General features: G+C 45.7%; 1 protein-coding gene across 2 annotated transcripts in view; it reads right to left on the bottom strand.

The window, feature by feature from the left end:
• Positions 1 to 27,912, bottom strand: part of LOC109883101 (poly(ADP-ribose) glycohydrolase) — a 91,922-nt gene that overhangs the window by 8,236 nt on the left and 55,774 nt on the right. For both annotated transcript variants that reach the window (XM_031804668.1, XM_031804667.1), the window contains 7 exons: positions 21,623 to 21,702; positions 21,455 to 21,515; positions 21,213 to 21,288; positions 18,839 to 18,986; positions 10,651 to 10,729; positions 10,173 to 10,281; positions 492 to 597 (listed from right to left, as the gene is read on the bottom strand). In XM_031804668.1, the coding sequence (XP_031660528.1) occupies positions 492 to 597; positions 10,173 to 10,281; positions 10,651 to 10,729; positions 18,839 to 18,986; positions 21,213 to 21,288; positions 21,455 to 21,515; positions 21,623 to 21,702 (659 nt within the window). The remainder of the gene's footprint in view (positions 1 to 491; positions 598 to 10,172; positions 10,282 to 10,650; positions 10,730 to 18,838; positions 18,987 to 21,212; positions 21,289 to 21,454; positions 21,516 to 21,622; positions 21,703 to 27,912) is intronic.

Raw genomic sequence — 27,912 nt, 5'->3', positions numbered from 1 at the left:
CCCTATATTCAGTACACTACTTTTGACCATGGCCCATAGGGTTGTACACTACATTATAGGGAATAGGGTGCCATTTGGGACTCATATCAGGGCCTGTTGAAAAGCGTGGCTTTTCAACTGGAGATGTAATCATATTCTCTCCTATACTCAACAGTACAGTCCAATTTGGACCACGTCGACACAGAAGAACGTTAAAAAATTCATGGATTCTTTAAAATGTGTGTTTAAAAAAAAAAAAAGGTTTAAATAGCAAGTATTGTGATATGTGGTTGTGTTTTATTATTATTTTATTACCTACCTTTAGTTCAATTCAAGTTGCCCTGGATAAGAACGGTGCTTAACTTGGGCCGGAACATGGTACCGGCACACAAAATGAGTACAGGCACGTTCAGTCCACCTCAAGAAGTGGATAAGATTGGCTCCTAAATGACTCAAATGTAAATGTAAAATCAGCCATTTTGAGTGAAGTGCTAATGTTGCCCCATGCTTACCTTTAAACCTAGCGTCTCCACCGAACACACCGCAGCCCCAGTTTCCTGTAGCAACCGCAGAGAGATCCTGACTCCTCTCCCCTGGGCGGGAAAAGCCACAGTATGCCTGAAGGATGGAGGGGAAGAAAGATTTAGAACAAAACACAAAAAAAGAGCAACCAAATTTCTCAGACAAGTGGGACCATGTAAATTGCACTGGTGAGAAATAAATCCTCAGTAAGTAGTCCTCAGTTGGCTGGTCGATGCTGATGTGAGAATACGGATGTGACAGAATGTCAAGTCATCAGACCATGGCAGGCCCTGGCTGGGAACCAGTAGTAATGTGATGAGATCTCCTTGAACTACACTAAAGCCAGAAGGAAGCCTTTTTCTCCTCTGACGGCCGTTTCGCGCAGTCCCACGTCACCGGTTAGCCCCACATCTCTGTTTAGTGTAGTCCCACATCCCTGTTTAGCCCCACATCTCTGTTTAGTGTAGCCCCACATCTCTGTTTAGCCCCACATCCCTGTTTAGTGTAGTCCTACATCCCTGTTTAGTGTAGTCCCATATCCCTGTTTAGTGTAGTCCCACATCCCTGTTTAGTGTAGTCCCACATCCCTGTTTAGTGTAGTCCCACATCCCTGTTTAGTGTAGCCCCACATCCCTGTTTAGTGTAGCCCCACATCCCTGTTTAGTGTAGCCCCACATCCCTGTTTAGTGTAGTCCCACATCCCTGTTTAGTGTAGTTCCACATCCCTGTTTAGTGTAGTCCCACATCTCTGTTTAGCCCCACATCCCTGTTTAGTGTAGCCCCACATCCCTGTTTAGTCCCACATCCCTGTTTAGTGTAGTTCCACATCTCTGTTTAGCCCCACATCCCTGTTTAGTGTAGTCCCACATCTCTGTTTAGCCCCACATCCGTTTAGTGTAGCCCAACATCCCTGTTTAGTGTAGCGCCACATCCCTGTTTAGTGTAGCCCCACATCTCTGTTTAGTGTAGTCCCGCATCCCTGTTTAGTGTAGCCCCACATCTGTTTAGTGTAGTCCCACATCTCTGTTTAGTGTAGTCCAACATCCCTGTTTAGTGTAGCCCCACATCTGTGTTTAGTGTAGGCCCACATCCCTGTTTAGTGTAGCCCCACATCTGTGTTTAGTGTAGTCCCACATCCCTGTTTAGTGTAGTCCCACATCCCTGTTTAGTGTAGTCCCACATCCCTGTTTAGTGTAGTCCCACATCCCTGTTTAGTGTAGCCCCACATCCCTGTTTAGTGTAGCCCCACATCTCTGTGTAGCCCCACATCCCTGTTTAGTGTAGTCCCACATCTCTGTGTAGTTCCACATCCCTGTTTAGTGTAGTCCCACATCTCTGTTTAGTGTAGCCCCACATCCCTGTTTAGTGTAGTCCCACATCCCTGTTTAGTGTAGTCCCACATCCCTGTTTAGTGTAGCGTCACATCACTGTTTAGTGTAGGCCCATATCCCTGTTTAGTGTAGTCCCACATCCCTGTTTAGTGTAGTCCCACATCCCTGTTTAGTGTAGCGTCACATCCCTGTTTAGTGTAGCGTCACATCCCTGTTTAGTGTAGCGTCACATCCCTGTTTAGTGTAGGCCCACATCCCTGTTTAGTGTAGTCCCACATCTCTGTTTAGTGTAGTCCCACATCCCTGTTTAGTGTAGTCCCACATCCCTGTTTAGTGTAGTCCCACATCCCTGTTTAGTGTAGTCCCACATCCCTGTTTAATGTAGTCCCACATCCCTGTTTAGTGTAGTCCCACATCCCTGTTTAGTGTAGCCCCACATCCCTGTTTAGTGTAGTCCCACATCTGTGTAGTTCCACATCCCTGTTTAGTGTAGCGCCACATCCCTGTTTAGTGTAGTCCCACATCTGTTTAGCCCCACATGCCTGTTTAGTGTAGTCCCACATCCCTGTTTAGTGTAGTCCCACATCCCTGTTTAGTGTAGCCCCACATCCCTGTTTAGTGTAGTCCCACATCCCTGTTTAGTGTAGTCCCACATCCCTGTTTAGTGTAGTCCCACATCCCTGTTTACTGTAGTCCCACATCCCTGTTTAGTGTAGTCCCACATCCCTGTTTAGTGTAGTCCCACATCCCTGTTTAGTGTAGTCCCACATCTCTGGTACGTTTCATAATGTAATCATGAGAACTCTAGTAGGATCCTATACATTGACACGTAAATGGAATATGTAACCTAATGTACTGGATACTGCCTGCGGGGCTTGAAGCTTGGCACATCATTCAATGTAATGGCACGCTGCGTGTCAACTAAAAGCCCCCGAAGAAAGATCCGGTTGGCCCGAGTATAAACCATGCATTTTTAAAACGATCATTTAACAACTTCACATGTTGTAGAACTGCCAATTACAGCTATCAGACCCTACAGCCCATTTACATCGCTAAGGGAGGATGTTGATATGGATGGACTTGACATCCTCTGACATGACATGAGATACCTCAGCAAATTAAATGATACAAAGGGGCTCTGGACATCCATTTTCAGTTTCATCCAAATGGCACCCTATTCCCTATATAGCACACTACGGGACCTGGTGGAAAGTAGTGCACTATACAGGGAATAGGGTGCCATTTGGGATGTACTCTCCCCTGGAAGTCCAGAGGTAAATTCTAGGGTTTAAAAAGGGCAGATGGGACCGTTTCCTAAACAACCCTCCAAAACAGGATTGATCTCCTTGTTCGGGTAATTTTTCCACCTCCTGTCAGAACGGTCAGTTTCTCTCTGAAGTGAAATCGGACAACATCAACATTTCACGTCTTCATTTCACGTTGTCGTTTTCCTATCGGAGAATATTACGTGAAGAAATGGATAAATAACTTTTTATGATGTAATTAACCACCACGGTCAGGTTACTATTGTAAAAACAAAAATAATGTACAAAATAATAAATGTGTTCGCAATAACTTTACCGGTTGAACAAAAAATGTTGGATCAACTAATGCATGAAGTAACAGAGATCGTAATGAAACATGATTAACTAGCTAATCATAAACATGATCCATTCCTGAATCAACAGCCAATGTTTGTTATTGTTTACCTCAGAAGACCAGATAGCTTTAACTAGCTAATCATAAACATGATCCATTCCTGAATCAACATCCAATGTTTATTATTGTTTACCTCAGAAGACCAGATAGCTTTAACTAGCTAATCATAGACATGATCCATTCCTGAATCAACAGCCAATGTTTATTATTGTTTACCTCAGAAGACCAGATAGCTTTAACTAGCTAATCATAAACATGATCCATTCCTGAATCAACATCCAATGTTTATTATTGTTTACCCCAGAAGAACAGCGCACGTGAGTCATTTCAGATCACTTTACATTTGGCAGTAGTGATTACGAGATCATTGCGTTGTCTTTTGTCTGATTGTATGCAACGGCTAGACACTAACGCTATTAAATCAACGTGACGAGACTAATTTGAACTTAAATGATAAATTAAGGTTCTCGCTGATGCATATAATTCTTTTTTTAAAGGGACACACACACACACACACACACACACACACACAAACGGAAGATCAAAGCTTAACATCAAAGAGCGGTAGCTGTATCCTGACACCCTCCTGACTTCCACTTTCATTAATATTACAGAACGTTCATATTTGTGTCTACAGTACAACGGAAGACAAATTTAAATTTAAAAGCAGAAGCACTCCAGATACAAGAAGCAGAGAATGGGAGCTTCTCAAAGACGTAGCCAATTGTTTAAATACAGTATACACTAGTGACTCAAAGCCACAGAGCCACCATCTTGGTTCTCTCCCCCAACCATTTAAAGAAGATTCTAGAAACTATAGAAAAATGTTTTACATTAGTTTTCCCCCACATTACAAACACCTTAATCCATACTGTTAAATTATATTATATGAGCGAAACTAACAAATATATATACAAAAATGTTCCTTAAGTATAACTTTTAGAGAGTAGTAAATAAAACAAAACACTTAAATACATTTAATTTTGTTGTTGAAACATGTTGATTAAATACTGCAGAATCCCATTCATTCATATGGACTGCTTCTTCTGAGGAGTACCAATATGGCCGACCCGTGGCTTCAAAGCCTCTCATTGGCCCAATACATAGCATCAGCAATCCAGGGTTTATATACATCATTGACCCCAAACACGACGACTACGTTCATGTTTTATAAGTTGCCAAATGGTTACGTCACGTAAGGGTGTTTTGTACTTGTTTGTTCTACAGTAGTGGTAACTCAATAAGATGAGCATATGGTTCGTGGCTGGAGATTTGGGATAACGATCCTAAAATGTTCATGCATTTTTTTTTTATACAGAATGGAGTACATGAATGTACACTTGATCACTCTCCCAAACCTCCAGTCACTGTGGTGGTTAATTTCTGTATTATCAAACGAGGAGAGTCAAACTTATCACGCAAGTCAGAGTTATACGTAAACTGAATCTTTATTAGTGAGAGCTTTGCAATAGTGATAGCTGGTCGACGAACCACCCCCTCAGATGATTCGTTGAGAGCCACGACACAAAGGCTACTAAAATCTTTTACAGCAAAGAACCACCCAATAGTCTAGATAACAAACAACAGATGTGTGGAACGGGTCACAAGGTGAGACTTGAGGTTGAGTACCTTATGATAAGACGAACCATCAAACAAACAAAGCGTCAATACAGGATTAAGATTGAATCCTACTACACCAGCTCTGACGCTCGTCAGATGTGGCAGGGCTTGAAAACTATTACGGAGTAAAAAGGGAAACCCAGACGCGAGCTGCCCAGTGCTCGCTTCAAGGCAAGCAACACTGATTCATGCACGAGTTCACCAGCTGTTCTGGATGACTGTGTGATAACGCTCTCGGTAGCCAATGTGAACAAAACCTTTAAACAGGTCAACAATCACAAAGCCGTTGGGCCAGACGGATTACCAGGATGTGTACTCAAAGCATGCGCGGACCAACTGTCAAGTGTCTTCACTGACATTTTCAACCTCTCCCTGACCGAGTCTGTAATAACTGCATGTTTCAAGCAGACCACCATAGTCCCTGTGCCCAAGGAAGCGAAGGTAACCTGCCTAAATGATTACCACCCAATGGCACTCACATCTGTAGCCATGAAGTGCTTTGAAAGGCTGGTCACGGCTCACATCACCTCCCGGATACCCTAGACCCACCCCAATTCACATGCTGCCCCAACAGATGACGCAATCCCAATCACACTCTACACTGCCCATTCCCACCTGGACAAAAAGAAACACCTATATGAGAACGCTGTTTATTGACTACAGCTCAGCATTCAACACCATAGTACCCAATTAAGCTCATCACTAAGCAAAGGACTCTGGGACTAAACACCTCCCTCTGCAACTGGATCCTGGACTTCCTGATGGGCCGCCCCCAGGTGGTGAGAGGAGACAACAACACGTCTGCCCCGCTGATCCTGAGCAGTGGGGCCCCTCAGGGGTGTGTACTTAGTCCCCTCCTGTACTCCCTGTTCACCCACGACTGCGTGATCAAACACGAGTCCAACACTGTCATTAAGTTTGTTGACGACACAACAGTGGTAGGCCTGATCACCGACAACGATGAGACGGCCTATAGGGAGGAGGTCAGAGAACTGGCAGTGTGGTGCCAGGACAACAACCTCTCCCTCAACGTGAGCAAGACAAAGGAGCTGATCGTGGACTATAGGAAAAGGAGGGCCGAACAGGCCACCATTAACATCGACTGGGCTGAAGTGGAGCGGGTCGAGAGTTAAGTTCCTTAGTGTCCACATCACCAACAAACTATCACGGTCCAAACATACCAAGACAGTTGTGAAGAGGGCACGACAACACCTTTTCCCCCTCAGGAAACGAAAAAGATTTGGCATGGGTCCTCAGATCCTCAAAAGGTTCTTAAAGTAGAAATAGAATGAAACAAAGAGGCATTATATTTTTTGCTCTATTATAGTGGCCTATTATAGTATATAGTACTATAGTAATAATAGTAATATATTGTAGCCTCTACTATAGTAGACATTGATCAGGTGCACAAGGCTACATGTCTGCAAAAATAACATTCACTAAATTACAGTTAAATAAATTATAATCCCCCCCTCATTCACACGTGCCACTGTCAAGTTCAACACAAAACAAAACCCATATCTTTGGGCTACACGGCACATTACTACATTGTACACATTCTGCCTGTGAACTTCTATTCTACAATGAGCCAGCAGAGCATGATACCCTCTGTTGGCAGAATTCATCTCTTTCAGGCAGAGTGTAACACCTGGCATTCACCTTTTAATCCACTGTATTGAAGAAGTGAGAAAGAGGGAAAGTGTGTGGTGTTCCTTTCACCTCTATAGTGGCATCCAGCTTAAGCCAGGCCCAGCTCCAGCTACACTTGAACCCTGAATCCACTTGTTTAAAAAACGCCTCATTTTCACCTAATTCTCTCTCTTCTCTCATTCTGGAAATGAACCACATACTGTAGACAGGAAAACATGAGTTAACAGATAGTGGTTAGTTCGATAACTAGTTTCACACAGATTGCCAGGGTCCAGTAAGCAGCTAACGCGTTATAACTTGAGGAACGGCAAGGGGAGTCGTATAATGCTACCAGTTAATACTATAGCGAATTAGTTAGGCTACTAACGTTAGCTCATCTGATGTTGTAACGTTAGATGTCTGACTTGATTAGCCAGCTAATTTTCACACCATAAACTAAATGATTTGATCCGTTAAGTTGGCTAATGTTGCTCAACATTTCTCTGGTTAGCTAATGGAGAATTTAATCCATGCTAGCAAGATACTTAACAATGCTAATACTTGTTCCATCACACTTCTCTCTTTTTCCCTCACCTCAAACTTTCCAAATGGCTTCTCACCTAACGTTACCTCTTCGTTATCGTTCAGGGGACTGCTGTAACCTTCTCACACCTGTCTCCGTGGTCAGGCTTCTCACCTAACGTTACCTCTTCGTTATCGTTCAGGGGACTGCTGTAACCTTCTCACACCTGTCTCCGTGGTCAGGCTTCTCACCTAACGTTACCTCTTCGTTATCGTTCAGGGGACTGCTGTAACCTTCTCACACCTGTCTCCGTGGTCAGGCTTCTCACCTAACGTTACCTCTTCGTTATCGTTCAGGGGACTACTGTAACCTTCTCACACCTGTCTCCGTGGTCAGGCTTCTCACCTAACGTTACCTCTTCGTTATCTTTCAGGGGACTACTGTAACCTTCTCACCCCGGTCTCCGTGGTCAGGCTTCTCACCTAACGTTACCTCTTCGTTATCGTTCAGGGGACTACTGTAACCTTCTCACCCCGGTCTCCGTGGTCAGGCTTCTCACCTAACGTTACCTCTTCGTGATCGTTCAGGGGACTGCTGTAACCTTCTCACACCTGTCTCCGTGGTCAGGCTTCTCACCTAACGTTACCTCTTCGTTATCGTTCAGGGGACTGCTGTAACCTTCTCACCCCGGTCTCCGTGGTCAGGCTTCTCACCTAACGTTACCTCTTCGTTATCGTTCAGGGGACTGCTGTAACCTTCTCACACCTGTCTCCGTGGTCAGGCTTCTCACCTAACGTTACCTCTTCGTTATCGTTCAGGGGACTACTGTAACCTTCTCACACCTGTCTCCGTGGTCAGGCTTCTCACCTAACGTTACCTCTTCGTTATCTTTCAGGGGACTACTGTAACCTTCTCACCCCGGTCTCCGTGGTCAGGCTTCTCACCTAACGTTACCTCTTCGTTATCGTTCAGGGGACTACTGTAACCTTCTCACCCCGGTCTCCGTGGTCAGGCTTCTCACCTAACGTTACCTCTTCGTGATCGTTCAGGGGACTGCTGTAACCTTCTCACACCTGTCTCCGTGGTCAGGCTTCTCACCTAACGTTACCTCTTCGTTATCGTTCAGGGGACTGCTGTAACCTTCTCACCCCGGTCTCCGTGGTCAGGCTTCTCACCTAACGTTACCTCTTCGTGATCGTTCAGGGGATGTGCTGCTGTAACCTTCTCACCCCGGTCTCCATGGTCAGGCTTCTCACCTAACGTTACCTCTTCGTTATCGTTCAGGGGATGTGCTGCTGTAACTGAGCAGCTGTCTTTCCAGAGCGCATACTGATTCTGTAACTAGTAAATTGGTTGTTTTGTCTTTCTTCAGCCGCGTGCTGCATTTTGTTGCTATGTGAACGATTGGCAGAATTATCTATGTTACACGACTAATTCTGATTCATCCGCCACACCACAAACCATGATCCCCCTGGTCTAGGTACCACCGCTCCCCCTGGTCTAGGTACCACCGCTCCCCCTGGTCTAGGTACCACCGCTCCCCCTGGTCTAGTTACCACCGCTCCCCCTGGTCTAGTTACCACCGCTCCCCCTGGTCTAGTTACCACCGCTCCCCCTGGTCGAGTTACCACCTCTCCCCCTGGTCTAATTACCACCGCTCCCCCTGGTCGAGTTACCACCTCTCCCCCTGGTCTAATTACCACCGCTCCCCCTGGTCGAGTTACCACCTCTCCCCCTGGTCTAGTTACCACCGCCCCCCCTGGTCTAGTTACCACCGCTCCCCCTGGTCTAGTTACCACCTCTCCCCCTGGTCTAGTTACCACCGCTCCCCCTGGTCGAGTTACCACCACTCCCCCTGGTCGAGTTAACACCGCTCCCCCTGGTCGAGTTACCACCTCTCCCCCTGGTAGAGTTACCACCCCCCACCCCCCTGGTCGAGTTACCACCGCCCCCCCTGGTCTAGGTACCACCTCTCCCCCTGGTCTAGTTACCACCGCCCCCCCTGGTCTAGTTACCACCGCCCCCCCTGGTCTAGTTACCACCGCTCCCCCTGGTCTAGTTACCACCTCTCCCCCTGGTCTAGTTACCACCGCCCCCCTGGTAGAGTTACCACCGCTCCCCCTGGTCGAGTTACCACCGCTCCCCCTGGTCGAGTTACCACCTCTCCCCCTGGTAGAGTTACCACCCCCCCCTGGTCGAGTTACCACCGCCCCCCCTGGTCGAGTTACCACCCCTCCCCCTGGTCTAGTTACCACCCCTCTCCCTGGTCGAGTTACCGCCGCTCCCCCTGGTCGAGTTACCGCCTCCCCCCCTGGTCGAGTTACCGCCTCCCCCCCTGGTCGAGTTACCACCTCCCCCCCTGGTCTAGTTACCACCTCCCCCCCTGGTCGAGTTACCATCGGTCCCCCTGGTCGAGTTAACACCGCCCCCCCTGGTCGAGTTAACACCTCCCCCCCTGGTAGAGTTACCATCGGTCCCCCTGGTCGAGTTACCACCGCCCCCCCCTGGTCGAGTTACCACCTCCCCCCCCTGGTCGAGTTACCACCTCCCCCCTGGTCGAGTTACCACCTCCCCCCTGGTCGAGTTACCACCTCCCCCCTGGTCGAGGTACCACCGCTCCCCCTGGTCGAGTTACCACCGCTCCCCCTGGTCGAGTTACCACCTCCCCCCCTGGTCGAGGTACCACCGCTCCCCCTGGTCGAGTTACCACCGCTCCCCCTGGTCGAGTTACCACCGCTCCCACTGGTAGAGATACCACCGGTCCCCCTGGTAGAGGTACCACCGCTCCCCCTGGTCGAGTTACCACCGCTCCCACTGGTCTAGTTACCACCTCCCCCCCTGGTCGAGTTACCACCGCTCCCACTGGTAGAGATACCACCGGTCCCCCTGGTAGAGGTACCACTACTCACCTTATTCAGTTCTCTGTTCATTTTCTCAGGGTGAAACTGTTCGAGGAAGTTCCTGAACTTCAGAGCGTCCATCGCTACGATCTCTGTGCACCTCCTCTGCCAGGTGTCTCTGTGGACGACAGATCAACGTCATATCAATCAAATGTATTTTATAAAGCCATTTTTACATCAGCAGTTGTCAAAGTGCTTAACAGAAACCCAGTCTAAAACAGCAAGCAATGCAGAAACACAGTGTCTAGGAAAACTCTCTAGAAGGCAGGAACCTAGGAAGAAACTTAGAGAGGAACCGGGCTCTGAAGGATGGTCAGTCCTCTCCTGAAGGGTGGTCAGTCCTCTCCTGGCGACCAGTTAGTTGGGAGGAAAAGTCATTATATCAGGCTCTTGGTAATTGGGTAATCAATATTGTAAACAACTTCAGAGTGAAATCCCTTAAATATGTAAAGTATATTTTAAAACGGTCTGATCAGTAAGCACGTACCTTGGGGTCTTGTCCTGATGTTTGCCGTCCCATAGGTAGCTGTCTGCGTAGCCAGTGTAGGTACTGTACTGCTCAGTGCCTGGGGGAAGGCCAAACAGAAGAGACATCGTTCATGACCAGACCAATATCATTAAAGGGATAGTGAAAGATTTTGGCAATTAACTTGTTCTAATTACACCCGAGTCATGTGTACCCATGGATACCATTTGTATGTTTCTGCGTGCTGTTTGAAAAAAGTTTAGAGGGAGTTTCGCGAGCCAATGCTAACTAGCGTTAGGGCAATGACCGGAAGTTTACCATTGGCTCGCAAAAAAATCCACCTTCAACTTCCTTCCAAAACTGTACACAGAAACATACAAATGATATCCCTGAATTCATCTGACTGGCTAAGTAGGAAATGGCTTAGTTGCCAAAAATTGCATACTTTTCCCTTTAAATGTTAGCGCTTTGACATCGTCAATTGAAGGACGTTATCAATGGAGCGTCAAATTACTGACACATCAGTGACTGACAATGACCCCGAAAAATGTGATATTATTTGAGTAGTTGAGATTTGATAAAACAACAAACTGTCAGGAAAGCTGTGATTTTTAACAGCCAGCCAATCGCTTAATCTTTTTGTTAATTATTCCATGTGAAGTGATGCCACAGGAGAGCAGCTGTCTCCAACAACAGGAAGGTCAACTTATTACCTCCCTAGGAAGAAGAGAGCGCTAGGTTGCGTCACAAATGGCACCCTATCCCCTATATAATGCACTACATAAGTAGCCCAGCCCATAGGGGAGGAAGGGAAAGAGGGGGAGGGTTCAGAACAACAGCCCAGCCAACAGGGGAGGAAGGGAAAGAGGGGGAGGGTTCAGATCAATAGCCCAGCCCACAGGGGAGGAAGGGAAAGAGGGGGAGGGTTCAGATCAATAGCCCAGCCCAGAGGGGAGGAAGGGATAGAGGGTTCAGAACAACAGCCCAACCCACAGGGGAGGAAGGGATAGAGGGGGAGGGTTCAGAACAACAGCCCAACCCACAGGGGAGGAAGGGATATAGGGGGAGGGTTCAGAACAACAGCCCAACCCACAGGGGAGGAAGGGATAGAGGGGGAGGGTTCAGAACAACAGCCCAACCCACAGGGGAGGAAGGGATAGAGGGGGAGGGTTCAGAACAACAGCCCAACCCACAGGGGAGGAAGGGATAGAGGGGGAGGGTTCAGAACAACGGCCCAACCCACAGGGGAGGAAGGGATATAGGGGGAGGGTTCAGAACAACAGCCCAACCCACAGGGGAGGAAGGGATAGAGGGGGAGGGTTCAGAACAACAGCCCAACCCACAGGGGAGGAAGGGATAGAGGGGGAGGGTTCAGAACAACAGCCCAACCCACAGGGGAGGAAGGGATAGAGGGGGAGGGTTCAGAACAACGGCCCAACCCACAGGGGAGGAAGGGATATAGGGGGAGGGTTCAGAACAACAGCCCAACCCACAGGGGAGGAAGGGATAGAGGGGGAGGGTTCAGAACAACAGCCCAACCCACAGGGGAGGAAGGGATAGAGGGGGAGGGTTCAGAACAACAGCCCAACCCACAGGGGAGGAAGGGATAGAGGGGGAGGGTTCAGAACAACAGAAGGTACAAATGAACCTCTCATTCATTAGGCCTCATTAGTACCTGTGGTGGCTTTGTGTGTGTGTGTACAAACAAGAGCGGATTACTGAAGCCTGGTCAGTGGGTGCCTCCTCTCAAGAAGCAAGAATCTCACGAGCCCTTCAACATTTGACAAGCCCAGGACGTCATTACCAATCAGCTCATATACATTTTTTTTTCAGTGAACTTACACTCATTTGATGTATCTTAACCAGGATGGTCTACTCTGTAAAACTCCCCACTGTTTTCCAGGGAGTCCTGGTAAGTAATCACTGCCTCAGTAAGGCTCTCTGGTGTTAAATTCCAGTTCCCAGAATGATACACAAGGTTTATTAAATACAAATGTAGTGTTCCGGGAAAAAATATTTTTGGCGGTATACCGTATATCGGAGTGTTTGGAAATACCCACGGGATGGTTTGCATATACCGTGGAAACAATTTCTTTACATTTTTTTCAATAGATTTACATATTTGTAGTTACTTTTTAAATGAAATGTTAGGAGATAAAGCAGATTGCGTTCTTCATTTCACCTTTCACATTATTAAGCTTACCGTACGGCTTTCTGTCGTGTTTGAGAAGTCAACAAAGCTCTGTATTTTGTCCCTGTGCCTCCTTCTAGCGTTTTCTTCCTCCTCTACTCCTCCCCCCTCTGCTGTGTACACATACTGCTCTTCCTCCTACGTTCTTCCCCCCTCTGCTCCGTGTACCCATGCTGCTCTTCCTCCTACGTCCCTCTCCACCAGCCAGCCAATCAGCATTCTAACCCTCTCCACCAGCCAGCCAATCAGCATTCTAACCCTCTACGCCAGCCACCCAATCAGCATTCTAACCCTCTCCACCAGCCAGCCAATCAGCATTCTAACCCTTTCCACCAGCCAGCCAATCAGCATTCTAACCCTCTCCACCAGCCAGCCAATCAGCATTCTAACCCTCTCCGCCAGCCACCCAATCAGCATTCTAACCCTCTCCACCAGCCAGCCAATCAGCATTCTAACCCTCTCCACCAGCCAGCCAGGGACAGAGAGAGGACAGGTCACCTCTGAGAGAGGAGTAACCTTCAGCCTCCCTCCTCACCACTCCTTGTCCCCACCCCGCACAGATCCACTCTCCCCTCCACTAGCCTCTCTCTCCTCCCCCCTCCACTAGCCTCTCCCCTTCCCCCTCATCCCTCCCCTGCCTCTCCTCTTTCTCTCCCCTTTCCCCTACCTACCTCCCTCCCCTTTCCCCTACCTACCTCCCTCCCCTCTCCTCTTTCCCCTCCCTCCCCTCTTTCCCCTCCCTCCCTCCCCTTACCCCTACCTCCCTCCCTTTCCTCTCTCCTCTTTCCCTTCCCTCCCCTTACCCCTACCTCCACCTCCCTCCCTTTCCTCTCTCCTCTTTCCCTTCCCTCCCCTTACCCCCCCCCTTTCCTCTCTCCTCTTTCCCTTCCCTTACCCATACCTACCTACCTCCCTCCCCTCTCCCCCCTACCTCCCTCCCTTTCCTATCCTCTTTCCCTTCCCTCCCCTTACCTCCCGCCCCTCTACTCTTTCCCCTCATCCCTCCCCTCCCCTCCCCACTTAAATCACTTAATGTTATTACAGCAGTACTAGAATTCATGACCTCAGAGCAGAAAGACCTGCCCAAGAGCCTGTTCCACTAATGGACACTCCCATTCCATCATCTTTATTAAACCTTTTCCTGTGCCACCACCACCAGCAGCATTTTGTTGCCCCCCCCCCCCTCCCTCCCAAGTTGTATCATTGCGGGCCGGACGACCGGGCCGGTGGTATTAAATCATATTCCCCCGTGATACGTCTTGACATGGGGGGGGGGGGGGGGGGGTTAATGGATATTACCTCCCCCATTGAAATTTGCCAAAGTGCCCAGGCCTAATTGAATTAGCCTTGATTGCCTGGCCGGGCTGTGCTGTGACAGGGGAAAGCAGATGATTCACCGATGGTTATCCCGCTGACCAGGAATGACGTGACGCCGAACAGAGAACAAAACTCCCTCTGAGAAAACTAATCTGTGTGGTGTTACAGGGCAGCTAGCAAAAATGTTACTACGACTAAACATTATGGATCTGCATTAGTATACACGTCAAAAGTCTCAATGCAAAGTTACACACCTCTCTTTTCTATTTGAGGAGTTATCACATAAAACAGATCAGAATTCCCGAACAGTGACAAAGTCGTGTCGGAAAAAAAGTTTTCCGGGAGATGACGTAATGTGAGCCAGTCTATTCCCTTAGAATGTCAAACTCCCAACAGAAATACCTTCACATGTATACCTTCAAATTAAAGCAAATTATTTGCACTCTTGACTACTGGTTTAAAAGAAAAAACTGTTCTGCTGACTTACAAGCAAGGACTTTATGGATGAATGTATACAAATCTACTTGCAAGGTTTCTAGCCAATTAGCATGCTAACGTTTGCCCTACTAGACTACTAGCTTTACGTTAGCACTACACGAGTCAGCCAGCTGCTATCAACACCTAGCTTACAGCTACATTAAAGTAAACCAAAGTTTTGGAAATACATAACACCATCTAACCAGTTATCAAAGAATGTTAGCTATACGCAGTTATCTTAGCCAGCAAGCTAGCTATCCAGCTAATGTTAGCTATTTAGCCAATTAACTACTAGCCTAGCCAACCACCACGGTTATGGTCGGCAAGCTAGAGCCCAACTACTGGAGAACAGCTAGAACTACTACAACGTCACCACAGATCAAAGCAGAGAGATTGATTTATGGCAAAATGGTTTAAAGAGTGCAGACTGAGTTAGTTATCAAAGCTAGGGGGAGGCAGATGCTTCACCGGCCGATGAAGAGTCAGGGAATTCAAAAATAGTTAGATTCCAGATGTCCGTCAGCTAGTGTGCTAGCATAAGCCAAGGTAGAAAACGTTACAATGATTTTCTCTTTCATTTTGGAGCCCACGGCAAGAAGGCACTGTAGTCTGCTGTGCTAAAAGATTCCCACTAGATTCCACAGCTACAAAGTCTGCGGAGAAAAAAAGATGCATGGTCGCACTTGCTCCTTGTTTACATAACACTTCCTGGGATTGGTGGATTGTAGCTCACCCCCACCAACAGTTGGGTCTGGAATGTAATTACATGCTAGTGGCTAACGTTAGCCCGCTTGAGCTAGCCACAGAGCTAGCATATGAACTCGGTAGCACAGAATAGATCCTCCAATATAATGTTGAGAAATAGTGCATTGTGGGTAGTTTAGAAGATATCTGGAAATAAGTTAATAAATATGCAATAACCCAAAATATTAACTATGGTGACTACAACTACGTTACTAAGTCTTTGACCACACTGTGTTGTTACACTGGTGAGTAAAAACTCATGCTTCCTAACCCAACCAGTTATGCATTAGGGGGCGCTATTAACATTTTTGGATGAAAAACGTTCCCGTTTTAAACAAGATATTTTGTCACGAAAAGATGCTCGACTATGCATATAATTGACATCTTTGGAAAGAAAACACTCTGACGTTTCCAAAACTGCAAAGATATTGTCTGAGTGCCACAGAACTGATGTTACAGGCGAAACCCAGATAAAAATCCAATTGATACAGGAGGGTTGGTGATATGTTTTCAGCATTTCACTGTATGCATCCTTGTAGTCTAACTTCAAACCAGTTAGACATACATTATAATTTTTTCAACAAATTGTCTTTTTACAACAGTGTCTTTTTAAGAAAGGGGAGATGTAGACAAGCTTGATTGATTATTGATTATGAATCAGCTGTGTAGTGCTAGGGGAAAAAAAACCAAAACGTGGACCTCTTGGGGTCCAGAGGACCGAGTTTGGGAAAACACTGTTGAAGACGGAGTGTTTATGTGTCTGCGTGTTGGTTAGCTGATTGTGCCTGTTGAGAGGTGGCTGATGAAGAGAGAGGAAGGGAATCGTCACAGTGTGGTATCAACCAGACAGCCTCACAAATCAGCCTACGCACGTACACACCGTAGGCTGAATCCCCCTCTCTCTCCTTCGTCAACAACTCACTAATCACGCCGGTCATCCCTCTCCTCTCCTTGTTGGGACAGGCGGGTTCACATCTAAGAAGAGCTATGAGAGATCAGCCTGCAGAATATCGGACAATGGCTTCTAGCAGCTGCAAACCATATATTTAAGAAATATATATGGAGGACTCAGCCCTTTTATTTGAGATTAAAGCCAGTTTTTTAAAAATGTTTTGGTTATACTGTATTTCTAGGCAAAGCCAAAATAAATAGTAAAAAAATATATATATATTTAAAAATGATGTTTCAGTCTAAAATGTCATTTAAAATAACTGACGGGATCTGTGCTCTCACTGACTTGAATAGGAGTGAAACTCTGTGCCATAAAAATAAAAAAAATCGACCTTTCTGATCATACTATTTTCATTCAACTAACTTACTATTCCATCTTAACGCTTGCTTAAGCAGGACGAGATGCGTTTTAGTGGCCTCGTTCAGACAGCCAGTGTGCGCCCGGGGCTAAAACGCATCTCTGCCAGAGTTCACTAGGCTGAAGAGAGCGAGCGCTAGCCACCTTTGTCCCTGCATGCAGCATTTCAATTCAATTCAGTTATCCAAAATGCATTCAGACATGACCCCCCCACCCCCCACCCCCTTATAAACTCTTTGTCAAGCTACAGAGGTTTATCGAACTTTCCCACTCAACATTACTCACGATTCACTCAGAACTATCATTATCATGGTAGCATCCACATTAATGTAGAAGAGTTTAGAACATATTATAGTCCTATTTACAATAAAAAGTGACTCCAAAATAACACAAATTATTGACCATTAATTTATTTTTGGGTACCAGATGATCTGAAACACAAGCTAAATGAACAGCAGACGCATCCAAAAGAATCAGAAGCTTGCCTAATCATTACCATGCTAGGAAGTATGGGACCAAAATACTAACTCTAGACTACTTCAATACACATAAGTTATTTGTCCAAGTACGTTTTGGTCCCCCTCAAATGGGGGGGGGGGGACAGCGGACTGACGTACACCATAGAGTGCTGTAACTACTAAAACGGTTCACCCGATATGAATGAACATACCCTATAATTACAGCTGACAGTCTTACACATCCCCTCAAATGGGGGGGGGACACGGACTACGTACAATAAGTGCTGTAACTACTAAACGGTTCACCCGATATGAATGAACATACCCTATAATTACAGCTGACAGTCTTACACATCCCCTCAAATGGGGGGGGGACACGGACTACGTACAATAAGTGCTGTAACTACTAAAGCGCTGGAGTACAGAGGCAAAACAACAACAAATGTCCCAATACATTTGGAGCTCACTGTATTTCTGTTCGGTTTTCACTGGTCAAACATATGAATCTTCAGGTTGAAAATAATGAAGCTTGTGTGGCAAAGTTAAGCAACGCCTTATAAAACATGGATATATTGATTGTAACATTACAGGTAAATAAATCCGTGTTTATTTTTGTTCGTTTATTTGTCCATCAGAGCTATAAAGTTCAAGCACTTGATGTAATCCAGTAATTACCCCAGACACAGACAGACAGAGCAATCAACAGTCCTATCTACTACTAACCACTAACCAGCCGCTGATTGGGCCGATCTCAGGAAGAGCCAATCAGAGGAGATAACAGGGAGAGGTTGACAACTCCAGGAAGTGATTGTCACAGCAGTAGGTCCTGCTGGCTGGTGCTGTAAGAGGTACCTTACAGGTTTGGACTGAAGGGGTTCTGTCATTTACAGCAAACCCTGCTGTGAGTTACCCGGCATATGTCCTGGCCTTATTTACTCCTTCAGATGAGGGGTCCCCACAGCATTACACAGTACCTAAGCCAGCCAAATGTAGATGCAATGTCTATGTGGCTCTGCTCTCTTAGATTTCTCAACAGATTCTTGTCCACCAAATTATACCGAACACCAATATCAACGCGTGAAACAGCTACAGTTCAAATAAGGAAGTCAGTGAATATAAATTAATTCATTAGGTCCTAATCTATGGATTTCACATGACTGGGAATACAGATATGCATCTGTTGGTCACAAATACCTTAAAAAAATAAAAAAGGGTCCTCAGGATCTCGTCACGGCATCTCTGTCACGGTATCTCTTTATCTCATCGATAAAATGCAATTGTGTTCGTTGCCTGTAGCTTATGCCTGCCCATAACATAACCCCACCACCACCATGGGACATTTCTCTGGCAACAGCTCTGGTGGACATTCCCGCAGTCAGCATGACAATTCCACGCTCCCTCAAAACTTGAGACATCTGTGGCATTGTGTTGTGTGACAAAACTGCACATTTTAGAGTGGCCTTTTATTGTCCCCAGCACAAGGTGCACCTGTGAAATGATCATGCTGTTTAATCAGCTTCTTGATGGGTCACACCTGTCAGGTGGATGGATTATCTTGGCAAAGGATAAAATGCTCACTAACAGGGATGTACACCAATGTGTGCACAACATTTGAGAGAAATTATGTTTTTTTTGTGTGTGCCTATGAAACATTTCTGTGATATTTTATTTCTGTATGGTGACTAGAGCAGACACTAGTGGGGATTGTCTGACCTGTGACGATGAGACACTCATTCTGCAGCAGGGCTTCAGTGAAGAGGCGAGAGACGATGAGTTCAGGGTTAATCAGGAAGCGAATCTCTTCCTGAACCAGACCCGATCCGGTGACCCCTCCGCCCACAAACCGGTTGGCAAAGTCCACCTGCGGAGAGAGAGAGAGAGAGCAGGGCAGCACACACATGAAGACATCCGAGTACAGTATCTAGGATACATCAGACAGCCGAGTACTACAGTATCTAGGATACATCATACAGCCGAGTACTACAGTATCTAGGATACATCATACAGCCGAGTACTACAGTATCTAGGATACATCAGACAGCCGAGTACAGTATCTAGGATACATCAGACAGCCGAGTACAGTATCTAGGATACATCAGACAGCCGAGTACTACAGTATCTAGGATACATCATACAGCCGAGTACTACAGTATCTAGGATACATCATACAGCCGAGTACTACAGTATCTAGGATACATCAGACAGCCGAGTACAGTATCTAGGATACATCAGACAGCCGAGTACAGTATCTAGGATACATCAGACAGCCGAGTACTACAGTATCTAGGATACATCATACAGCCGAGTACTACAGTATCTAGGATACATCATACAGCCGAGTACTACAGTATCTAGGATACATCATACAGCCGAGTACTACAGTATCTAGGATACATCAGACAGCCGAGTACTACAGTATCTAGGATACATCAGACAGCCGAGTACAGTATCTAGGATACATCATACAGCCGAGTACTACAGTATCTAGGATACATCATACAGCCGAGTACTACAGTATCTAGGATACATCAGACAGCCGAGTACAGTATCTAGGATACATCAGACAGCCGAGTACAGTATCTAGGATACATCAGACAGCCGAGTACTACAGTATCTAGGATACATCAGACAGCCGAATACAGTTTCTAGGATACATCAGATAGCCGAGTACTACAGTATCTAGGATACATCATACAGCCGAGTACAGTATCTAGGATACATCAGACAGCCGAGTACAGTATCTAGGATACATCAGACAGCCGAGTACTACAGTATCTAGGATACATCATACAGCCGAGTACAGTATCTAGGATACATCAGACAGCCGAGTACAGTATCTAGGATACATCATACAGCCGAGTACAGTATCTAGGATACATAAGACAGCCGAGTACAGTATCTAGGATACATAAGACAGCCGAGTACAGTATCTAGGATACATCAGACAGTCAGTTGGGTGGTGGGGGGGCACGTAGTCAGTCAGGCCAGTTGGGTGGTGGGGGCACGTAGTCAGTCAGACAGTTGGGTAGTGGGGGGGGGGGGCACGTAGTCAGTAAGACAGTTGGGTGGTGGGGGCACGTAGTCAGTCAGTCAGTTGGGTGGTGGGGGGGCCCAGTCAGTCAGTTGGGTGGTGGGGGGGCACGTAGTCAGTCAGTTGGGTGGTGGGGGGGCACGTAGTCAGTCAGTTGGGTGGTGGGGGGGCACGTAGTCAGTCAGTTGGGTGGTGGGGGGGCCCAGACAGTCAGTTGGGTGGTGGGGGGGCCCAGACAGTCAGTTGGGTGGTGGGAGGGCCCAGTCAGTCAGTTGGGTGGTGGGAGAGGCCCTCGGAAGCAGCACACACAGTCTGCTGTCTTTCTTTGACAGGCTGTCAGAGAGCCCCTCCTCACCAGAGAGCCCTTCACTACGATGGCAGGGAGCCCAGGCCCTAGCTGAATCTGGTCATGTCACCCATCAGCTGTCAGCCCGTGGCAACCACAGCCTCCACAGGCAAACTAAAAGGTGAAAGGGACTGGGGAGAGGGGGCCGGCCTGACAGGGAGAGAGGAGAACGGACTGGGTAGAGAGCAGAGGGAGTGCAGGGCCTCGACCCCAGTCCCAGCACGCACACTCAGTCCCACAGACGTGTTGTCACCCGTCCTCTTCCTCAAAAGGACCTGTTCAGTAGCAGTAAGCATTCTGAGTTAAAGCTAGGAGTGCGTGCGCGAGGTCGACTCTGTGATTGACAATCACAGCATATAAAAAGGAGAAGGGAAAGGCAGGGAGGCCCCTCTAGGCTGGATGTGTGGCTTAGAATATAGAATGAAGAACCCTGGCATGTACAGTAAGACTCCTGCTCCACCAAGATGCTTCTAGAATACTAAATCATGCCCTCTCAGCACAACACATGTGCATGTAAAATGGCTCCTGATTCCCTATTTCATCCACTACTTCTGACCAGAGGCCTTTGGGCCTTTGTAAACAAAACAAAACCAAAATAAATAAATATAAAAAATGTGTGCACTAAATAGGGAATAGGGTGCCATTTGGGACACAACCCCGTATACTTAGTCATATTTTGAGTTGTATGTCAACTCTTCCGTACAACTTACCTGCAGCATGCCGTGTCCGTCGTCTTCTATGGTTCCTACACATGTTATGTGAAGCTTGGTGAGCTGATTCTGGGAGCTGGAACATAGAAAAACGAATGGCCATTTATTTTTTTTGAGCTCGATGACCAATCAGAAGAACAAAATATCCCCTTGTTCCTATTTAGATAAAAACCCATACAATTATTGGATAAAACATTTTTTAAATAAAAAAATGGACAGTAATTCCACATGAAGTGCATTACTTTTTCCAATTTGGAGGCCGATCCAAACACTTTCTTGTGTACGTCACAAGTCCAGTAGGTTCTGAAACATAAAACAAAACGCAAAAAAACAACAAATCATCAATGCTTTTGGTTTGAAACCAATATAAAATAACATAACATTTGATTTGATAATACAAAAAACCTTACTTTGCTCGATTACACTTCTAAAATAGCACAAAAGTGTTTTCAGTTTCTCCCTCTTCTTTGGGGAAGAGCCCTCAAACAGCCTGAAAAGGGAGTAAGAGTTCATGTTAAGTTTCAAAGAGAGTCTTTCAAAGGACAGCTTCATAAATACATTTAAAATCAAGTTAAAAAAATGTGTCTTGTTTCTAACAGTGTAATTAACAGTAGGGATGAACGATATATCGGTGAACATATCGGAATCGGACGATATTAGCTAAAAATGCTAACATCAGTTATCGGTCCGATGTCTAGATGAACACCGATGTGAAAAACCAAAGCTACCGAGCAGACCTATATAACACAGGCACATGACGTAATGATTCCACGTACAATGTTACGCTACACGTGCAACACAGCATTCCTAACCTCGCCCACAATGTCCACTGTGTGGATGGAGCAGTCAACAAGTCCGGCAGTCATTTGAAAGAGTAAGAACATTTCAGCGAGACAAGTCAAAAGGCGAAATCCAATTAACGCCAAGATAATGGAATTCATTGCCCTTGACAATCAACCGTTTTCTGTCATTGGGTGATGTTGGCTTTTGCCGACTGGTTGAGCACCGGTACACATTACCAAGTGCGCTATTGTTCAGATGTTGCCCTACCGGTGTTACACAGTAATAGCGTCACTGCTATTAGCTTCACGACATACTATGGAACACCGTTTGGGTCTTTGCGCTGTTAAGATTCTGGGTTAAACGTGGAACATTGTTATACTCAGAAGGATAGTATCTGAGGAGTGATAGAGACTGGGTGTTTACATCAGAAGTTAATGGTTATCTGTAGGAGCCAGATGGCTTTGGAATGTGTTGGGTGGACGGGAGGAAGTCACAGGAGTGCTATAGGGGATATGGGCGGAGGTCTTTGGAGTGGGCATCAAGGGGGTTGAGGTTAGAACAGATCCCCTTAAGGGAAAAACAATGGTTTATTACCCAATCACTTCGTCTTCCTGTCGGACCATAAAGATGTAAGGATTGGAGAGAAGGAGGAGTGCCTAAATTGAAGGATATATATATATATATATATATATTATATGTTGAAACATGTTCTTGTCTAATGTAGCTGTATTGACACTCTGGGTAGAATTAAACTTGGTTCAGCTTTCATAAATGTTAGTTGAGTGTTTTACTCTGAGAATTAGAACACTGCGTCAAAACACGTCAAATAACACCATCACTCGCTCTGTGCCGCATTATATAAGCTTCAATAATCGTCAAGTAACACCTTTCTATTGGAAAATGTTGTGTGTTGTGAATTCGCACGCCAAGCGCCACCACTACTATCAGTAGCACTGTCAAAGCTGTACAAAAAAAAGCAAACACCGGCTACGAACGATGTGTTTACAATACCGCGTTGGTAATAAAGCATTATTTGTTCAACAGCAACTTCTGCGGTAGCTAGCTTTAGCTTGGTATCTAGCTAGCTTTAGCGTGGTACCTAGCTAGCTTTAGCTTGGTATCTAGCTAGCTTTAGCTTGGTATCCAGCTAGCTTTAGCTTGGTATCTAGCTAGCTTTAGCTTGGTATCTAGCTAGCTTTAGCTTGGTATCTAGCTAGCTTTAGCTTGGTATCTAGCTAGCTTTAGCGTGGTACCTAGCTAGCTTTAGCTTGGTACCTAGCTAGCTTTAGCTTGGTACCTAGCTAGCTTTAGCGTGGTACCTAGCTAGCTTTAGCGTGGTACCTAGCTAGCTTTAGCGTGGTATCTAGCTAGCTTTAGCGTGGTACCTAGCTAGCTTTAGCTTGGTATCTAGCTAGCTTTAGCGTGGTACCTAGCTAGCTTTAGCGTGGTACCTAGCTAGCTTTAGCGTGGTATCTAGCTAGCTTTAGCGTGGTACCTAGCTAGCTTTAGCTTGGTACCTAGCTAGCTTTAGCGTGGTACCTAGCTAGCTTTAGCGTGGTACCTAGCTAGCTTTAGCGTGGTACCTAGCTAGCTTTAGCGTGGTACCTAGCTAGCTTTAGCGTGGTACCTAGCTAGCTTTAGCGTGGTACCTAGCTAGCTTTAGCGTGGTACCTAGCTAGCTTTAGCGTGGTACCTAGCTAGCTTTAGCGTGCCAGCTAGCTTCATCTGGCTAGTGAGGCTCGATCGGACCGGGTTATGTGTTGTGAAGCTAGACACAATAAGAATTAGGCACAATAGTGGAATTTGCGGTTTGCCTTCAAAATAAAAGTACCTCTTTGAAAGTGATGCAGAAGGTTACTATTGGTGGAATCATGCCATATTTAGACAAGATAATGTTAAACAAGGTTGGAATGTGAAGCAATGAAATGGGGTATCAGTCTGCTCAGTGACACCCACAGAACACAACTGAGAAAAGATTACGCAAATATTAGCATTGTGACTGTGTGAAATCACCTCCCCAGTCAGCCTATTGTGTGTATTGACATTCATATTGCACTGTACAGCTTTACCTAAGGATTGGGGATCAATGAAATGGGGTATCAGTCTACTCAATTACCCAAGCTATTTTTTCCCAACATCCTCCTCAGAATGATCAGACTCCAAAACATCCACTCAGTATTGTTTTTCCTCGGGAATGCTACAATCCAAGTACTGTATGCAAAACTCTTAAGAGACTTACCCAGAAAGACTCACATCTGTAATCACAGCCAAAAGGTGACTCTAATATGTATTGACTAAGGGGTGTGAATACTAAATGAGATTACATTTAAAAAACGTCGTTTTCACTTTTGTCATTATGGGGTAATTGTGTGTAGTTTTCATAACGGGTGAGAAAAAAATATATGTAATCCATTTTGAATTCACGCTGTAACAACAAAGTGTGGAAGTGTGGAAGAAGGGGTATAAATACTTTTTGAAAGCACTGGACGGACGGATGTAGATCTAAACATGTATATACCATCTGATTAGGTGATCTGGACCGCAGGTCATTGTTTTAAAAGCGTTAAGAAAAGTGATAGTGTGCTATCCCCCTATCTCCAGTGATGAGAACCATATAGCTAGAATGTAATCCTATACCACTTCCTGATTTCACAGACGGGCCACTTAGACGTTATATTATGATAGAACATAGGATTTCACCAAAATGACAGGAGTTTCATGTTTTTTTTTCTTTCTTTCTGGGGGTGGATTATCCCTGTAAGTAAGTAGCCTAATTATGTATCGACTGCACTACTATATTTCAGAACATCAAAGGCCAGTTTATGGTGGGCCTGAGGTGGTGGAACTAGGTGGGATGAGGATGGAAAAAGCCACTGGGTGTTGGGAGTCCAGAAAGGTAGATCACACACACATCCCAGTCCTTCTGGGCAGGCAGTGAATAACTACTACCCTCTACTGAAATAACTTCGTCTGTAGGGGTCATTTAAAGACCTACTGACAATTTGTTGATTTCATTACTAAAATGAGAAGTATTGGAAGAGACGACACACAGTGTCACCAGTACTGAAGAGAGAGACCGAGACATGGAGAGAGACACCGAGAGAGAAGGTAAGAGCGAGAAGGAAAGGGAGTGAAGGAAGAGAGAGAGAAGGAAGAGAGAGGGGAGGAAGAGTGAAGGAAGAGGGAGAAGGAAAGAGGGAGAAGGAAAGAGGGAGAGGGAGAAGGAAAGAGGGAGAAGGTAAGAGCGAGAAGGAAAGAGCGAGAGAAGGTAAGAGCGAGAAGGAAAGAGAGAGGAGGAAGAGAGAGGGGAGGAAGAGAGAGAGACGGGAGAGAAGGTAAGAGAGAAGGAAGAGAAGAAAGAGAAGGGAGAGAGAAAGAGGGAGAGAGAGAAGGAAAGAGGGAGAGAGAGAAGGAAAGAGGGAGAGAGAGAAGGAAAGAGGGAGAAGGAAAGAGGGAGAAAGAAAGAGGGAGAGAGAGAAAGAAAGAGGGAGAGAGAGAGAGAAGGAAAGAGGGAGAGAGAGAGAGAAGGAAAGAGGGAGAGAGAAAGGAAGAGGGACAGAGAGAAAGAAAGAGAGAGAGAGAGAGAAGGAAATAGTGGAGAGAAAGAGGGAGAGAGAGAAGGAAAGCGGGACAGCGAGAAAGAGAGAAAGAAAGAGGGAGAGAGAGAAGGAAAGAGGGAGAGAGAAAGAGGGAGAGAGAGAAAGAGGGACAGAGAAAGAAAGAGAGAGAGAGAAAGAGGGAGAGAGCACAGGCCTCAAACTCTGTCCATCCATGTGAGTTCAGTCAACCTTGAACTTTTGATATGAATTAGAGTCATCTCTCGCTCAGCTCCCCTTTCTCTCACTGCAGCCGGGCCAGGCCGGTTATGTAGAAATCAGTGCAGGCTCCTCAGAGGAGGGAGGGGAGAGCCATCCTCTGTGAATTTCAGGAAAATCAGTTGTACCTTTGAGATAAAATGATGCTAAATATAATCACGTCACCAAATAACTGATTAAAACACGATTTTGTATGATATTACAGCACTGTTGGAGTTAGAAACCAAAGAATGTCGATTCTGTTGAAAAACGTATCTTAAACGGAAGCAAAGGGGGGGATAAACATCCCTGAATTTGTCCAACAGAAACTCTCGTTTGCAACTGTTGGACTAATGAATACACCCTATATCAGCAGACAAGAGTCTGCAAGGCGCTATTGAATGTCACTGTCGGTCACCTCAAATTTGTCTCTCGACCTGTGTGTACCTACGTTGTAAACTTTTATTCATAGGCCAGGTTGTAGAAACCTCATGAAGGGTATAGGGAAAATTATAGTATCATGTAGTAGCCTAAACCTGTCACTGTTACATTGAACTGGGTGAATGACAGTAACCTAAACCTATCACTGTTACATTGAACTGGGTGAATATGAATGACAGTAACCTAAACCTGTCACTGTTACATTGAACTGGGTGGATATGAATGACAGTAACCTAAACCTGTCACTGTTACATTGAACTGGGTGGATATGAATGACAGTAACCTAAACCTGTCACTGTTACATTGAACTGGGTGGATATGAATGACAGTAACCTAAACCCATCACTGTTACATTGAACTGGGTGAATGACAGTAACCTAAACCTGTCACTGTTACATTGAACTGGGTGAATGACAGTAACCTAAACCCATCACTGTTACATTGAACTGGGTGGATATGAATGACAGTAACCTAAACCTGTCACTGTTACATTGAACTGGGTGAATATGAATGACAGTAACCTAAACCTGTCACTGTTACATTGAACTGGGTGGATATGAATGACAGTAACCTAAACCTGTCACTGTTACATTGAACTGGGTGAATATGAATGACAGTAACCTAAACCTGTCACTGTTACATTGAACTGGGTGAATATGAATGACAGTAACCTAAACCTGTCACTGTTACATTGAACTGGGTGGATATGAATGACAGTAACCTAAACCCATCACTGTTACATTGAACTGGGTGAATGACAGTAACCTAAACCTGTCACTGTTACATTGAACTGGGTGAATATGAATGACAGTAACCTAAACCCATCACTGTTACATTGAACTGGGTGAATGACAGTAACCTAAACCTGTCACTGTTACATTGAACTGGGTGAATGACAGTAACCTAAACCCATCACTGTTACATTGAACTGGGTGGATATGAATGACAGTAACCTAAACCTGTCACTGTTACATTAAACTGGGTGAATATGAATGACAGTAACCTAAACCTGTCACTGTTACATTGAACTGGGTGGATATGAATGACAGTAACCTAAACCTGTCACTGTTACATTGAACTGGGTGAATATGAATGACAGTAACCTAAACCTGTCACTGTTACATTGAACTGGGTGAATGACAGTAACCTAAACCTGTCACTGTTACATTGAACTGGGTGAATATGAATGACAGTAACCTAAACCTATCTGGGTGAATGGAATATGAATGACAGTCATCCAATATGCTGTAATGGAAATAAGGTCATGCTAACGAAAAAAATTGTTTGTCCTCCCTCATCTAAAACTGCCACTGGTAGAAAGTCCTTCTTTCATCGTTGCAACAATGGCAGTTGGCCCCAGGCCTCAGTCCCATCACAAAGTCATGTGACTCCACAGCACTTACACAACAAGGAAATGAACAGAATGAGAAGAAAAAAAACATGGCCCCCTTTCCACTTCCCCGCAACCCCAGGGCTACATTAACAAGGGCAACATGTCCCTTATAAAAGAGGAGCGTCAGGAGGCTATTCATCTCATCCAGTCTACTACAAAAGCTGACTGCCTAGAGGTGCACTAGTGAGGCTATTTGAACTGAATGTCTAACCCAGCATTAAGACCAAATCTACTAAACTCCTGTGCTTTGAGACAGAGAGAGAGAGAGAGAGAGAGAGAGGAATTTCAA

This window comes from Oncorhynchus kisutch, linkage group LG25, assembly GCF_002021735.2.
Source record: "Oncorhynchus kisutch isolate 150728-3 linkage group LG25, Okis_V2, whole genome shotgun sequence".
In the NCBI taxonomy this organism is placed as follows: domain Eukaryota; kingdom Metazoa; phylum Chordata; class Actinopteri; order Salmoniformes; family Salmonidae; genus Oncorhynchus; species Oncorhynchus kisutch.
This window is presented reverse-complemented; position numbering and strand designations above follow the sequence as displayed.